Source organism: Felis catus, chromosome A2 (genome assembly GCF_018350175.1).
Source record: "Felis catus isolate Fca126 chromosome A2, F.catus_Fca126_mat1.0, whole genome shotgun sequence".
Taxonomy (NCBI): domain Eukaryota; kingdom Metazoa; phylum Chordata; class Mammalia; order Carnivora; family Felidae; genus Felis; species Felis catus.
The window spans coordinates 27,642,192-27,656,617 of NC_058369.1; the positions used below are offsets into that span (position 1 = coordinate 27,642,192).

Sequence of the window (14,426 nt, forward strand, 5' to 3'; positions counted from 1 at the left end):
ATCTCCTGGGCACTTTCTTATGCTCTCATAACTTCTGATTTCAGTATGCCTCTGCAATCTACTGGGTCAGACTCTCTAGGGATGGTATCTCTGGAGAAATGAGATTTGCAGCAACTGGTCCAAAAACCAGTACTTAGGGACGAGTCACTAGAGCATTTCCACCCTGCACATTCCTCCTGCAGCTCTTGGAAAAAACAGGAAGCACAGTATAGTGAGGGACATCCCAAAAGCATGATCATCAGTCACCACAAAGAATCTAATAGACCCCAGAAAAATTAATTGTAAGTCTCATTATTAACTGATGGCCCCTCAGTCTTTATTGTCAGGGTCTGGGTAGCCACTTTAATACCAGTTATTGCCAAGAAATACTATAATTTTTTTAAATGACACATAAATACAAAAAAATAAAACCCTAAAAATATAAAACCAGGTGGGGATAAACATAGGGATAGAGCCACATGATGAACAACCAAAGTTTTAAAAATGTATTTTAAACATTGCTCTCCATGGTTTAGAACAGGAGTGTCAAATAGGTGACAAAAATGGCACCTCTTTCTTCTTTGACATCTGTGGTCGACATTGTTAACCAATCACAACATTTGTCTTTGTTTCATCCAGAAAAGCATCAAAACCCTTTCCAACCAAGCATCTTAGGGCACCACTGCCACATGATCATTTGGGGAAAATACTTGCCCATCACTGGCTACAACAGGTAGTTAAACTGAAATTATCTTCCAATATTTTATATCAGAATAACCCTTATAGGCGACGTACCCCACAGAGTGAGACAGACCCCTGAAATTTCTCAGGTACATGAGGTCCTAGGACCAGATCACCTTGCTACTTCGTCTTTGTAGAGGTTTCACATTTCTGTGTCTGAATGGAAATTTCCAGAAGTCAATTAACTGCTAAAATGTTTATGATACATGGGCAGCACTCATTCAAACCAGCTGGTTTCGGGTAACAATAATTCAAAGTTTTGCTTTGGATAAATGTTAGGAGAGACAAGCTGAGTTCCAAAGCATCTCTAAATTAAATAGTATTTGACTAAAAAAAATAATATATGAATCAGCTTGATTTCCATTGGTTGGCAGCACTACCGATTTTCTCCAATGGAGACTCTGGGCCATATTTCCAGGCAATATTTAGTGTCCTCGTAAATGATAGGGCAGAAATCACAAAGACACTTGGTTTCTGCCACATTTACTTTGAAAAGGAAAATCACTATGTTTCATTTGTCTTTGATTCCCATAATGGTCATTCCTGGTTCCTTGGCTTCTACTGCCACTTCCCAAGTCATATGGGGTGGAATCCCACTTAAGACCATATATCCAGGGTGACACCTGGTTCATCAGCTTGATTTCATCATACTGACAGCCTCTGTGATCAAATAGTAAGATCAGAGAAAACAGACCCACCTCATCATAGACGCTGTCATTCCTGTGAAAGTCTCCAGCCTTCCTTGGAAGAACGTGGACGTGAACATGCTAAAAACGTTCAAGAGAAAAAAAAATGAAATGTGATTATCTCCTCGTATATTTCTAGACTTGACAGTGATGCTCCTATGACGCCCAATTACTCAACATTGGTTCCTGCTGGATTATTTTTCAGAGGGAGATGATGTTCACCTTCAGTAACTGTATCTGAAATCTGTGGAGAACAGAGAGGCACAAAACAAGAGAGAACAACTTGGCGGCATATATGAGAATTTGAGTGAAATGCCAGAGTGTTTTAGGGGGTATGTGGAATTATTCATAGTTGTCAGTCTTGGTTGTATTTAGCCAGGGCTTTCAAGTGACAGCATGGTTTAAAAGGTGACCATAGTTACTCTGAAAGTGACAAGAAATAAGAATTGGCTAAGAAAGAATTGTGTTAAGTAAAAAGCAAATAAATGAAGGTATTAAAGAGTGTGCACCATGTTTTAGAATCAAGGTTTCTAAATAAAAATCATATGAAAGTAATATAAATAGTCCTTACTTATTAAAGTTTTACTTACTATGGTAAGAACACTCTGTGCTTAGCGTTTATCTCTTTTACTGCTCTGAATAATCCCATGAGGCAAGTTCTACTCTGACACCCACTTTGCAGATGAGGAAAGCTATTCCCAGGAAAGTCAAGACCCCATGGGAGGCGGCAGAGTCAGTGCAGGAATCCAGGTCCTGTGACTCTTGCTCCCATGCTCTTCATGAGTGTTTTGGCTCATTCTGTGAGGCTGATCTATTAAACAGCCCGTGTCTCCAGTCTATGAAAGCACCCTGGTAATATACATAGCAATGCTATTATGCAGAGATCATGAATCAAGGCACACCGCATATCTAATTCAATATATTCTTCAAGGCTAAACTGCCATTTGAAAGTTTTACTTTCCAAATAGCCTCTATTGTACCTCTGCTCAAGTTAAACCTCATTCCTGCCCTTGAGCTATGTTCTTGTGTTTATTACAAACCGTGCGGAGGAACGTGAAAATGAAAAGCCTAAATGCAGAGAAGCTGACAAAGAATCAAACTTTGTCCCTGATCACGCCCACCCCTTCTTGATTATGGAGTTCAGGCTCTGAGCTTCCAAAGGGCCTCTGGAGAATGGGAGATTAAGTGTCTCTGTGGCTTTGCTGCAAAAGGAGGGGGAAATGATATGCTATTAAGGCAGAGGCAGGGAAAAAGGTGGTCCAAGGTGAATGAACACAGAGAAGCTTCATGTCAGCCCCAGAGCACATCGTCCCCAAAGAAGGACATGTTATTGCCAGAATATTCTCCAGTCAACAATGAAGGCAGTCACAGATTGCTCAGCAACTGGGGTGAGCGTATACTTAAGTTACAAAGACTGTGTGAGTATAGGGAGACAAGAAGAATCAACAAATAAGGAAAAATAAATTGCAGACTACCCATGAAACAGTGTTAGGAGAAAACAAAGGAGGATGTGCCCAGGCTGAAGCGTGCTGAAGGACACAGGCTGGCTGACTTCAAAGTGAGACCAGAAAAGTGCCACAATGTAAGGGAATAGCCCATCTTAGAAGGAGCCTTCACTCAAACCTTGCTTCCCACACCTGCAGCTCTCCTTTCCACCTTTCTTTCTTTCCCCTTTCCTTTCTTTCTTCTTGTTCTCCTTCCTTCCTTTCTTCCCTGCTCCCTTATCCTCATTTCTTCTATCCATCACTCCATCCAACCACCCACGCAACATCTCCCTTGTATGTGTAATAACCAGGTATTACACAACCTTGTATGTATAATAACCAGACCAGTGTTGTGCAAACTACCCAATGCAAACCCTGGACCCACCACTTACTAGCTGCAGCCCCTGCCTCAAAAGGGCCTATATCTCCGTGTCCTCAGCTGCAGCAGAGAGTGCAACAGTCTCTACCTCACTTAGTTATTAAGAGGGATCAAAGCTAAGCCTGTGCTCAGCATGCTGCTTAGGACATAATTAGTACTCAACACATGTCGCTACAGCAGTACTACTTTTATTTTTTTATGTATTTTCATTATCATTGTTTTTAACCTTCAGACCAAGTAGAGATCACATTCAGGGACCAGATCCCATGCTAGCAAGGAAGATATTTAAGAAGCTCCTTGAATGGGGCATCGTTCTAGTTCGTCTGCTGCTAGAGCTTGTCTCTCTTGCTTTGACTGCAGGTGCTCAAATCTGAGCATGCACCTGGGCCTGGTGAGACACCAGGGCCCCAAATGTGCATTTCTAACAAACTCACAGGTGATACCGGTGTTGCTGGTTCAGGGCCACTGTCTGAGAAGCACTTGATTAGACTGTCCATCCGTTTCCTGACCTCTTTCCTGCCAAATGTGACCAGAGGCATCACAGTCACTCACTGCTTTGTCTGCCCTATTGCATTATGGAACACCAATAAGTAAATGTTCCCCTGGCTTCCTGCGCTCTGGTCATCCCTTATCCTTAGGGATATGTCTGTTGTTATGCACTAATGAAATACGACTGGCTATGAATTTATTCTTTTAGGGGAGCCTCCTGGGTCCAGGTCCATCCATACCTGCTTTTCTTTACCTTCCTTGCCTAGATTTAGTGTTCAGGGCTACTCCATAAGTTCTGTTATCACCCAGTCCTGGAAATGCCATGCTTGATCATTGGTAACCACTTGGAATGTACTGTGACACTGATGACAACAAACAGCTCACTATGTAGGTGATTCTTCCCAAGGGCACAGACCTCACTCTACCCAGCCTGATATCTTGACATAAATTCTTAAGTGACAGACTGATCTCAAGATCCTGACAACCCACTCAACTCCTCAGAAGAGGGAAATCATGATAAAGCCAGCTCAAAACCTCACTGTTGTGAAGAAATGCCATTGCCATGGCCTTCTGGTAGAATGGCACTCTGATAAAAAAACAAACAAAACCCTGTGGACAACACAGACACATCGGGATATTTTGACATAACCTGTCCTTGGTGAGTTCATATTGAGCCTTGGTGATCACAACTTACTTCTTGAAGTGCCAGAAAAACTTCTAATTGATAAAGCACTCCAAAGTTGTGCCAGGATTTATTTTTCACTAGAGTTTAAATTTTGCTAGAGTTTCAAGCAGTTTAGCTACTTGAGTTAGAAGAATACTTCAGAAAATCCATAACCTGGTCTACACCAAAAGAGTTACCATGGTCAAGTAAAATTTCACAATGCTTATTAGCATATTAAGGTATCTGAGAAGAACCACATTATATACACTTGATTAAATATGTTCAATCGCAACCAAGAAACTTATTTAATAATGGAGATCTCAGGTCCTTATTTATAGAATATCTATTTACATTTTCTAATAGATATTCATGTAAAAATATTTATAACCAGGTGCCATTCTAGGAACCAGGAATATAGTAATTAACAAGTCCCCACCCCCATGAAGCTACATTCCAATGGGTGATGCAGACAATAAACAAGTAAATAAATCTACAATTTAATTTCAGGTGAAGATAAGTGTTATGGAAAAAATATAGTGGGCAGAGCTTAAAATTCAGAATTGGGACACTTAAAAATTTGAAGTTTGGGAAAAAAAGAAAATGGACTAAAGTTAAGGATACACTGAGGAAAGAGACAAATCAGGAGAGGGTAAATGTTAGAACTGAGGGAGGAAGGAATTTTAAGAAGGAGGGTATAATCATCAGTGTCAGTGCTGCAAACTGAGGAAATAAACACTTAGCTAAAAACATATTCAACATCATTAGTCATTAGTGAAAGCAAAGCCACACTGAGATATTGCTTCACACTCAACAGAATGGCAATTAAAAAAATAAAATAAAAAGCAAGACAATAACAACTGTTGGCAAGAATATAGAGAATTAAAACCTTCATACACTTTTGGCGGGAACATAAAATGGCATCACTGCTTTGGAAAAAGAGTTCCACACTTCCTCGAAAAGTTAAACAGGGTTTTCATAGAACCCAAAATTCCATTCCTACGTATATACCCAAGAGATATGAAAACATATGGACACACAAAAACTTGCACATGAATATTTATAGAAGTATTAACCATAATAGTCAAATAGGGGAAACAACCCAAATGCCCATCAAGTAGTGAATGCATGAACAAATGTGGTATAGCCAGGTAATAGAACATGATTCAGCCATAAAAAGGAATGAAGAACTGCTAAGTCAAAGAATTATGCTAAATGAATTACAGTCCATGAGAGAAGTCATACATAAAAGGCCAGATATTGTCTGATTCCATGTATGAAATGTCCAGAATAGGCAAATCTATTGGGATAGAAAGTAAATTAGCAATTTCCAGGAAAAAAAAAAAAAAAAAAAACAAGGAGTAAGTGCTAATGGGCATGAGGTGTCTTTTGGGGAAGATGAATATATTTCAGAATTAGATAGTCATGATGGTTGCACAACTTTGTGAATATTCTAGAAAAAACATGGAACTGTACACTTTAAAAGAGTGCTTTTTATGGTATGTGGATTATACCTCAATAAATAAAGCTGTTATTTTTTTAAGTTTATTTAATTATTTAATTATCTTTCTTTCTTTCTTTCTTTTTCTTTCCTTCCTTCCTTCCTTCCTTCCTTCCTTCCTTCCTTCCTTCCTTCCTTCCTTCCTTCCTTCCTTCCTTCTCTTGAGAACATGAGCAGGAGAGGGGGAGAGAGAGAGAGGGAGAGAAAGAATCCGAAGCAGGGTCTGCACTGTCAGCACAGAGCCTGATGTGGAGCCTAAACCCATGAAATGCAAGATCATGACCTGAGCCAAAATCAAGAGTTGGACACTCAACCTATTGAGCCACTCAGGAGCCCCAAAGCTATTATTTAAAAAAACAAAACAAAACTGAAGTGGATTTAGGAGAGAGGGAAAGGTGAAGAAAGGGAGAGACATAAGCACAGAAAACTTTCCAAGGAAAAGGAGTCTTGCAAAGAAATCAATAGCAGTATCTGCAGAGGAGGAAGAAAATCACTCTTTGGGAAATACTGGTTTAAGTTTCCTAAGCCTACTAATTTCTACAATTATTATTATTATTATTATTATTATTATTATTATTATTATTATCATTATTATCTTTAGTAGTAGAAATTGTCATTAGCATTTATTGAAAGCTCACTACATGCCAGTCCCTGGGATGATTTATATCCTTTCAGGGAAGTCTTACAATACTCCCAAGAGATGGGGCGCCTGGGTGGCTCATTAGGTTAAGTGTCTGAATTCAGCTCAGGTCATGACCTCACAGTTTGTGGGATTGAGCCTTGCAAGGAGCTCTGTGCTGACAGCTTGGAGCCTGTGGTCTCCTTCAGATTCTGTGTCTCCCTCTCACTGCCCCTCCCCTGCTCATGCTCTCTCTCTCTCTCTCTCTCTCTCTCTCTCTCTCTCTCTCTCTCTCTCTCTCAAAAATAAATAAACATAAAAAATACTCCCAAGAGGTAATTAATAAATACATTTATCATTTCCAGTTGACAAAATAGACCCCAAGAGGTTAAGCAACTTGCCCAAGCTCCTGCAGAGAGTGACCAAGAGCTGAAATCTGAATCCAAGACTGCCATGACACCTTCTCTTAGGAGACCACCCTGCTTCTACCAAATATTCGTACCAGATATAAGGACAACCCTTTGCTATGGCTCTCAAGCTCCATGATTTCTCAGTAATGTCTTTGATCACATCTGCAAGTCCTTTGGGCATCAAAGAATACAAGTGGCCTTTCCCTAGAAACTTTAATTCACTTAAAACAGTGTCATCTCCTGAGCTCCATTTTTACCTTACTCGTTCCTAGTTGGGAGCCATCCCTAATATAATATAAACTAAGTTGCTCAATGCCAAATCTTTTCTTCCACTCATGTATTAAATTTAAGTAATTTGTACCAAGCAGTAGATTCACCCTTTCCTGGCTCACACATTTGAGCACATTTTAGCTTTAAAAGCCCTGTTATCTCTAGCTTTTTCTCCAAGTGTGGGAGCTGAGTTTTAATACCCTGACAACATTTTTATAAGTCCTACTTCTTTTGCACTAAGGCACTTCTCCTTCCATCCTTTTGAACACATCTACTTTACCTCATATTCACCTGAGGATGGTGGGTGTTATCATACTGGTGTCTTTTGCCCTTGTCAGAATATAGTGCAGTTTGGTTTTAAGGGATACAAGCAAGCAGAAAGGGCAGTGAAGGCTAGAGAGCTACCCTGCTCCATAACTAGGGTCCTGCCGCCACCAGCTGCTCCCTCATGAACCCCCTCCCTCAGATCAATGAGTGACCTTAGAATGCAAATCTGATTCTAAAGAATAACAAAAAACCACTGCAGGTAATGGGCAGAGATACTTTTACCCTTCTAGTAAATCCACATCCTAATCCCTGAACTCGTGCATAAGTTGTTACATGGCAAAGGTGAAATTGGCTACAGAAAGATTAAGGTTGCTAACCAGTTGCCCTTAAAATAGGAAAAGTATGGGTGATCTTGGATTTTCCACCTGGGCTCAGGGTGACCACAAGGGTCACCTTAAAAGTGGAAGAGGGTGACCATCATCAAAATTTAAAACAATGTGCTCCAAAGAATACCATCAAGAAACTGAAAGGTCAACTCAGAGAATGGGAGAAAATTTTTGTAGATCATATATCTGATTGGGCACTATATCCAGGACACATAAAGAACTATGAAAACTTAATGAAAGACAAAATTCTAACTAAAAAACAGGCAAAGTAGGAACATTTCTCCAAAGAAGATGCATAAATGGCAGCAAGCACCTGAACAGAGCCAGCAGGCCACCCTGTTAGAAGGACTTTCCTGAGAGCCAGCCTCTTTCTCTGTCTTCCCAGGAGAGGCAGATGACAATACTTCAAATCAGCACAAGTAAGATTCCCCAGCATGAAGCATGCTACTAGTTAGGGGGCCATATAATTTATTGTCTAAAGTGGGGCTTTTAAGAGTGAAAGAAGGCACTATTCACACTGCACTGGCCTGTTTAGGACAATAGGCCTAACTCTGAGCTGTTCCAAATAAACCCAGACATACATTCACCCAAATACTAGTCGTTCAGTTGGGAAGGACAATGGAGTAGCTAGATGGATATGACATCCCCTCAACCTGCCTTATAATTTCAGCTCTGCCACTATGATAAATTGGGTGACCCTGGACCATTTATGTGTTCCTCAGAAAGCCCCCCACTTTCCTCATGTAGAAAAATAGAGATGGTAGGAGTTTCTACTTCTTAGGACTTTGGATGTGCTAATACATCTACAGCTCTGTGTGCCATTATTAGCATCAACTGTTCTCATGGGAATGGTAGCTCATGTTATAACTGATAATAACTTAAAAATGGATGGATGAGGGGCACCTGGGTGGCTCAGTTGGTTAAGCTTATGACTCCAGCTCAGGTCATGACCCTGTGGTTGGTGAGTTCGAGTCCCACGTCAGGCTCTGTGCTGACAGCTCAGAGCCTAGACCCTGCTTCGGATTCTATGTCTCTGACTCTCTCTACCCCTCCCCCTCTCTGCCTCTCAAAAATAAATAAACATTAATTTTTTTTAAATGGATAGATGAATGGTGTGATAGTGCAATTGATGTCTAAGTAAAGCTAATAATAATTAAGTGATGTGTCAGTGTTATCTTTATAGAAGAGAAGTGGATTAAATTTAAGGGGTTCTCCAAAAAAGTGATGACATAACCAACATTTCTAGAGACACCAGGTGTCCCTCATTCATAACATTCAACTAACAGCCTCAGAATAATGGATGATGCATTTAGTCCCCCTCTTTGTTATCCAGATTCTATAGTTAAGCTACTTGAATAGGAGGGGGTGGAGAAGCCCAGAACTTCTTTTTGAAACAAAAAAAAAAAAGGGGGGGAGGAATTCCTAATTGGTGGAAACAGGATGTTTTGCCTTTTGGAAGTCTGGGAGGAGTAGAAGGTGGACATCGAAAATCTATAGTAATTTGAGAATTTGAATCTGTGGAGGAAGCGAAAGCAATGAAAGACTGGAGGCAAAATAATGGGAAGGGGACTGTGTTAACTCCTCATGCCCAGATGTTTCTCTCCACATGGCAGTCACTCTACTGCCATTCTTAGTAAAGGAAAATGGAAGAAGCCACTTGAAATGTAATTGTCTCTTGCTGTTCCTGTTTGGGCCTATTATGCAAACAGTAGGAAGATTTCTCATTTTGTTCTGTTTATTGCAGTAGGATTATAAACAGAAAGAGGAGGAGAGGTTCTTCCAGCACCTGCTTTCTTAATTGATAGTGATTTCCTTGCCCCCAAAAGCGAGTGGTTTTTAAACAACGTAGGTACTTTCTGCTGCGCAACATCACTGTTTTATAAACACCTCATGAAGACAGGAAAGGTGGTGGAACCAAGCAATAGCTCCCATTTCCTGCTTGGGGTGAACACTGCATGTCGGTCACCTATATATTTCTTCCATTTGCAATCAAGGCTTTTATTTACAAAGACAAATGATAGAAAAGGCAAGTTTTCTTCCTGTGTGCCCTGCTTTTGTGAGCGATGGGTTACGAAGTTGTTCTCCTTTTTATCTGTTCATTTTGTTCTGAATTAGGGCTCCTTAAAACAAAGAACACAAGAGAAATCTCATATGATCCAGTGCTTGGCTTTAGAGATAAGCTACTCCTGCTTGTGGTGCAGAAGATGGGAGAAAAGTGATTGGCAAAACAGATGCATTGACACCTGCTCATGTTTGTTCAGTTCTCTGACCTGTACTTGTGAAAGAGAAATTGAAGAAGAACCTGACCATTATTTTCATGTTCTGAGCTTAAAGCCAAAAGGGAAAGACACATGCCCAGGCTCTCAGAGTGCAGTGACACTCTATAAAGCATGAGATTCCAGCATCTTGCTTTTATTTGACTTGAAAAGACCTTAATTTTTAGAAAATTTTAAATTTAAAGCTGTCTGGTCGCTAAAAGCTCCTTTAAACTCTCATTGTGGTTTGGAGCCATACATCATCAAAGCCATGATGCTTAGATGATGTACTGCACCCATATATCATGAGAGCACTGTCCCTCTCATGATATATTATTATAACTCACAATTGGAGCACCGCCATTGATATATGGCTTAAAAACACAATTGTTAAGCCAAAAAACTCTGCAGGGTCTCCACATATTCTGGAAGTATTTTGTTTTGTTTTTGTTTTTTTAACTGAATTGGCTTTTAAAAAAATTTTTTTTCTTAAAGTTTCTCAACTTGACTGGAGCAGTCTGGACACCTGAAAAACACTGGGTTTCTTCTGTTTCCTAAAAGGCATACCAGTTGCTTCAGCATTGCTGAAAGTCTAAAGGAAGGAAGTCATTGACAGGAGGGTCAAAAACCATCACTGTGCCTGTGCCTTCTGACAGACTACCAATTTTATTCTTGAGTTGGCTGGGCCCTCAAGGTGTCCTCAAGGCCCTGTGAGCAGGAGGACTTCCAGTGACATGTATTTTGGAACTACAAACCAATACTTACCAAAGCAAGTATGGCAGAATCCACCCATAAAGAAAAAAACAGGCTTTGGGGTTGTTGATGGTTCAGAATAGGATACATTTAGCAAGGCTTGCTTCAGAACCAACCACACCTTCTGGTTTAGAGTAGAAGCAGGTTGTGAAAAACATTTTCAGGGGGTGCCTGGGTGGCTCAGTCATGATCTCAGCTGGATCTTGGCTCAGGTCAAGATCTCATGGTTGTGAGTTCAAGTCCCACATCTGGCTCTCTGCTGTTAGCACAGAGCGTGTTTCAGATCTTCCGTCCCTCTGTCTCTCTGCCCTTCCTGGCTCATATTCTGTCTGTCTGTCTGTCTGTCTGTCTCTCTCTCGAAAATGAACAAACACTTAAGATAAATAAAGAAAACTGTTCAGGAAGAAGAAAATAGGATGTATAATCACTACCCTTTAAAAAGTTGACAAACTCAAGCAATATTGATAAAACCATGATAAACCATGCAAATATGATAATTTTAATGTCAATAGGGTCTGCTCATGCAACAAGACAAATGAAACTCCAGGTAGACTTATTTGAGGACAAAAAAAAAGTCTTCCCATTAATCCACACATGCAAGAGTTCTGTTTGCTGCTGAGCAGAGAGAGTACATTACTGACAATTCCAGCAAAATGATTTTCAAGAGATACAAAGAATGTTTAAGGACTTACCACCCTTGTATTTTATCAGCAGTTGTTGTAGTTGTTGTGTTACAGTATGTATCCTTGGTAGGAAAAATTACATAGTGATTCTTCCTATGTATGACATTTCTTTCCTGTTCCTTGTCTCCCATTTCCTCCCAATTTTTAAGAGCCAGTTTAAATGCCCACCATCATCTCCTTCAGACTCACCAGGGGTCTTCTGATTCATTGTAGGCATCTCAATGACTGCTTTGTACTGTTAAGAACCATTAATTCCAGGTGCCTCTCTTCTATTAATCTGGAACTCTGGAATATTCCTGACTGTACTTTTCTCCTGATTATTTCCTTCCCCCAATCCCACATTCCATATTATGTAAATGCTTGGTAGATGGATGGGTGAATGGATGGATAGATGGATGTGTGGGTAGGTGATTACAAACTGTTCTTAATTTGTTAGGTTGTTTTAGAAAAAAAGAAAAAAAGAAACCTCATACACACAGATTCTTTTGGCCACTCTTGTCTTTTCCCTCTGCTTCCACATACAAGGATATGGCCCGTGCAGAGCCATTATGATTACATCGCACATTACTTTCTTTCCAATTGCATTTTTTTTTCTACAAAAGTGTAAGTTTGAAGGTCTTGTCTTTCCAGCTTCATATAAGTGCTTTTTAAAAACTCCTCAAATATGCTTGAGTGTCTGGAGCAAATAGCTCATCCTGAAAACAATCAGCCTTGCACGGTCTGCCAAGGGGATGTATTCTTTGCTCAGCATTAACTTTAATAAGAGTTACTATGGTTCTCTCTCAGGAGAAAAGAAGAAACCCACCCTTTCTTTGGATAGCTTGTGACCTTGACAAATTAATTCTAGGATGTTCTCTTTGCTACAAAGAGTATCTAGAATATGTTTTTTTTTATACACCATATCAGAACATTAATCCACAGAGTTATTCCCTCTGGGTATTTTTCTGTTGGGTATACAATAAAGGATTTGGATGCAAATGGAACAATTATGGCATTTTTCCTTGTCTTACTCATTCTGTGACAAATGCACATTGCTTTACTGTTTGCCATACACATAATTACAGTTCTTTAATTTATGTTTCAATAAAATGTATAATAATAAACGTTTACTGCTCCATGAATAAACATTCAAATGAAGCCTCTAATGGAGGTTACATGTTTCGAAGCAGCTCTGTGGCTTTCTAGAAATCTTGCCCTCTACTTAATGAGCATCATTTCCATAATCTGTGCATTATTGCTTAAGCTTCCCTTTAGGAATATTTTACAAAGCAAAAAAAAAAAAAGTGAAATATTATCAGTCCAAAGGGAAAAAAATGTTAAGGGGATTAGCAACTTGTCCTGTTAAAGGGACAGGACAAGCTTTCATGTCCCTCCAGAGATAGTGACACAGTAATTATGGAAATGGTGCTTCCTAATTATCTCACTAGCTGAGTGCATCACTACTATAGTTTTCATCTTTAATATCTGGTTTAAATAAAAGTGATGAGAAACCCAGAAAGGTCAGCCATGAAGGGCAAGCTTGTGTTATTTCCATTTCTAGTGCTAACAGAGAGACTAAGAAGTAGACCTATAAATTCACAGGAGGTCAGGAGACCACAACATGTAAACTTTTGGGTGTGAAACAGACACACAGTCTGAGTATCAAATAGTCACCCAGAAGTAACTGAATCTAGACAAGATCCTAAGTTGGGTTTCAAGTTGATGGTGTCATGCATTATTTTCAATATGAGTTATTTTTTAGGAAAATTACTTAATATAATTTTATGTCATTATCATTTCAAAGGTTAATCTATTTCAAATAATTTTTGCAAATTGTGTTCCAAAAAGCAGGTACTTTTTAAAAATAAATGAAGCATAATGATACTTTTCTTTTCCCTTTGTCCACCAGTGACAACTAGGTTGTTTAACTAGAGAGAGAGAGAAAAAACAAAAAAAAAAAACAAAAAAAAAACAAGGTGCCAGATAAAATCAAGGAACAAAGATGTGCTGTGGTATGGTAAGATCCAGACACTTAGCCTCTGCAGGAGGGTGATGAACCACATCAGTTCACGACCTGTCAGTCTGCTTTGTTGGTGGGCTGGCACACTATTTAAACGTTGTCAGGAAGGAATCATTTTACACAGTTAAAAGTCATGTTTCTTTAGTATGAAAAAATGTCTCTGTGCCTGCATGCAACATTTTGAGACTTTGCTATTCATTTAACGTAGGAACAGCAGCAAGCAGGGAAGGGTTCCTAAGTGAAGCCCTCCTTCTCCCACCATTTTGTGATTTTCTATGAATAATGAGTTCCTTGCTTTAAATGTTACTGCAAAATCTTTCAAAAGAACATTCTCTTCCCTTAACATGAGTTGAATACAAGATTTTCATCATTTCAATATGGCTATTTTCACATGCGACTTCAACAAAATAAAACATTCAGCATAAATAGATTTAGTGTGATCCAAATTTTATCATATTTCTCCCTTGGATTTTTTTTTTTCACATTCCACTCTTCTCTTGGTACATATGCTTTCTTGTTTTCTAATGTTCCTGAATTAACAAATTAGGCAGAGCCATCGTTTGCAGGGTTACATTTTCCTTCTAATTCAAGTGAGCAGGTATTGATTTTGGAGTCATGCTTTTAGAAATGAATCCTCTTTTAGGATGGGCCAATTCTCAACCTACGGAGCTGCTAAGTGGAGCTGCTACTTCCTACAAAAGTTCTACTCAGATACTCTGTAGAGATCATGAACTTCATAATGAGATTCTTTTCAAAGTAATCATTGTGAAATATACCAGAAAAAAGCACCCTCACCCACCTTCCTGCAACCCACGAGTACTGATTTGATAGCTCAAGACAGGATAAATGACTCCGATTAGGCCA

At 39.4% G+C, this 14,426-nt stretch overlaps 1 protein-coding gene across 13 annotated transcripts in view; it reads right to left on the reverse strand.

The window, feature by feature from the left end:
• The window catches only part of FHIT (fragile histidine triad diadenosine triphosphatase), a 1,423,954-nt gene that overhangs the window by 178,204 nt on the left and 1,231,324 nt on the right, over window positions 1-14,426 (reverse strand). For 12 of the 13 annotated variants that reach the window (XM_045053133.1, XM_045053131.1, XM_045053132.1 and 9 more), the window contains one exon: window positions 1,419-1,487. The exons of the other annotated variant lie outside the window; for it this stretch is intronic. In XM_045053133.1, the coding sequence (XP_044909068.1) occupies window positions 1,419-1,487 (69 nt within the window). The remainder of the gene's footprint in view (window positions 1-1,418; window positions 1,488-14,426) is intronic. 13 annotated transcript variants of the gene reach the window in all.